The sequence below is a fragment of the Penaeus chinensis genome, chromosome 27, assembly GCF_019202785.1.
Source record: "Penaeus chinensis breed Huanghai No. 1 chromosome 27, ASM1920278v2, whole genome shotgun sequence".
In the NCBI taxonomy this organism is placed as follows: Eukaryota; Metazoa; Arthropoda; class Malacostraca; order Decapoda; family Penaeidae; genus Penaeus; species Penaeus chinensis.
The window spans coordinates 17,610,918-17,613,417 of record NC_061845.1 but is presented as its reverse complement, the minus strand read 5'-3'; the positions used below and the strand labels follow the sequence as shown (position 1 = coordinate 17,613,417).

At 45.6% G+C, this 2,500-nt stretch overlaps 1 protein-coding gene across 8 annotated transcripts in view; it reads right to left on the bottom strand.

Moving 5' to 3' along the window:
* LOC125039474 (endophilin-A-like) overlaps nt 1-2,500 on the bottom strand; it is an 88,760-nt gene that overhangs the window by 48,165 nt on the left and 38,095 nt on the right. For all 8 annotated transcript variants that reach the window (XM_047633460.1, XM_047633459.1, XM_047633458.1 and 5 more), the window contains one exon: nt 2,449-2,500. This exon is cut by the window's right edge and continues 330 nt beyond it. In XM_047633460.1, the coding sequence (XP_047489416.1) occupies nt 2,449-2,493 (45 nt within the window). In that variant the 5' untranslated portion in view covers nt 2,494-2,500. The remainder of the gene's footprint in view (nt 1-2,448) is intronic.

Genomic DNA, 2,500 nt, shown 5'->3' with positions numbered 1-2,500 from the left:
GAGAGAGAGAGAAACTGATCGTCCGCACGTGACCCCCCTTGGCCATCGGCAACGAGCCTTGAACAGCAAATAACAGCCGGCCCTCGATACAGTCACGGCCACCGACCAGCCTTCCCCGACCCACGAAGGGAATCTAGACCGATAATATACCCGAGAGAGGGAGGACCTTTGCAGTCCGTTCCCACACGCCAGGGATGAGCACTGTACATCGCCGCCTCCTTCATCACCGGAGCACCATTAGCACCATACCCCGCACGGCGCTGCTCGTCGTCTCCCTGACAACGCAAACGCACCGTGACAGTCGCCGGGTTCTCTACGGACCGGAACGCCGCGTTTCGCTCGCTATCTCGTCTACCTCCTTCGCCATTAGGAGGGGATGCCCATTTCCTTCCTCCGCTCGTTTGGTCGGCTCCTTGCTCTCTGGCTCATCCTCTTTTTGTTTCTTTTTTTCTCCCTATTATTCGCTCTCTCTTTATCTTTGCCCCCATCCTCTCTCTCTCTCTCTCTCTCTCTCTCTCTCTCTCTCTCTCTCTCTCTCTCTCTCTCTCTCTCTCTCTCTCTCCACGCCTTCTTCCTCTCTTTCTCTCACTCTCTCTCCTATGCCCCCGTCTTTCGCACACTGAGCAATAAACTAAGTAAACAGAATATAGATATCAAATGAAGTTTGTTCGCGAAATCAACAATATAGTTACTTTACATTATATGTCCATAAGTAAATAAATAAATAAATAAATAAATAAATAAATAAACAAATAAATAGATAAACAAATAAACATACATAACTGAACAAAGAAAAATATGTCTTCCAAGCATGTGTAGTCCTCCATAATACTGTTTACGACTGCAAAGACAAACATAAACTCGTGGTTTCATAACGGTCTCTTTTGACAAAAATAGAAAGCGAGTTAGAAGAGGCGAGATCTAACTGCACTTCTGACTCTGGATGTTTGTAGAAAATGTGATATGTGCTAAAAATAGAACTAAACCTTTTTGAACTTTATATAGCGCACAGTTAAATTCCCCTCTCTCTTTACCTCTCCCCCTCATCCTCCATCTCTCTTTCCCTCTCCCCCTCATCTCTTCTTACCTTTTCCCTCTCCCTCTCAACCCCTACTCTCTTTCCCTCTCCCTCGAATCAATCCTTTCCTTTCCCCTCTCACTTTCATCCCCCTCTCTCTTTTCCTTTCCCCCTCATATCCCCTCTCTTCCCCTCTCTGTCTCACCCACCCTCTGTTTTTCTCCCTCTCTCTCTCTCATCCCTCTTCTCACTTTCCTTTTCTCTTTCCCTCTCTCTCTCATCCCTCCTTTCCTTTACCCTCTCCCTCTCACCCCCACCCCTCCCTTTCTCTTTCTCTCTTTATCCCTCCTTCCTTTCCTTCTCTCTCTATTTTTCCCCTCTCCCTCTCACCCCCTTCTCTGTCCCTCTCCCCCCGCCATTAATCCGCTCACTGACCCGACACCTGAACTGACAACGAGCGGAACACTAACATCATTAATGTCCATTATCAAATTCATATCATTACGAGCAAGCTTACTAACGTTATACGTCAATCTTCGAAACATTTTCTGAATTATGCATTTTTTTTCCTTGTCTAATGAGTTCTATCTTTATCTTCTGAAACTGGCAAAACATATACATAATAATAAATAAAATGCGCGGCTAAAATCTGACAGTGTGAGGCCAAAATCTGCCAGACAAAACTGACCACACAGAACGTTTTAAATATTTACACTTCATCTCCTAATTTCTTAAACGTGTTACAGATCTCTTCCTATCACTAAAAAAAAACAAAAAACAAAACAAAACAAAAAAACGGTCTACCGCTTTTCTCGGCAGTGTATCGTCCCATACCATACACCGTCTCATACCGTACCGTCCGTACCGTAGCATGGAATATCACCCCGAATAGTATTGTTCCGCATTGTACCGCATCGCACCGACAGCGGCACAAATCTCCACCTTTCGCTCACGGCGGCGCAACGGGAGCACCGCCTTCTGATCGGCTTTCTGCTTCCTGAAACCCGGGAAGACCTCAGCCTCAGTCCCGGAGAGCGTGTGGGTTTGTTTATGTGTCTTTAATTACTTCTTTATCTACACTTACAAGTTGGGAAGCGTGAGGTGAGACGTAATCTGTGCGCTTCGATACGTGTTTTCATGAAGCTTTTTTCGGATAATAAATATGTAAACTGCGTTCTGCTACGATACCTTCGTTGAAAATATCTAAAATTAGTTTTATTACGTGCAGAGTGAGATATGTTATTTGATAGAGAGTAAGGCCCGTGAGCAGAACTGTTTAAGATTCGTATCGTAAGATCCCGCAATGCCTAAAGCATTCTTAAAACTAGTTTTCCACCCCGAACTTGCAACCTTCATTGACCCCCCGCCCTTCCACGAATCAAAACACCTGTCCATGACCAGCTGACTGGAAGACCACGTGCGACACTCACCTGGTTGGCCTTGTTGATCTGCTTCTTGAGGCCTGCGAACGCCATGGTTGCT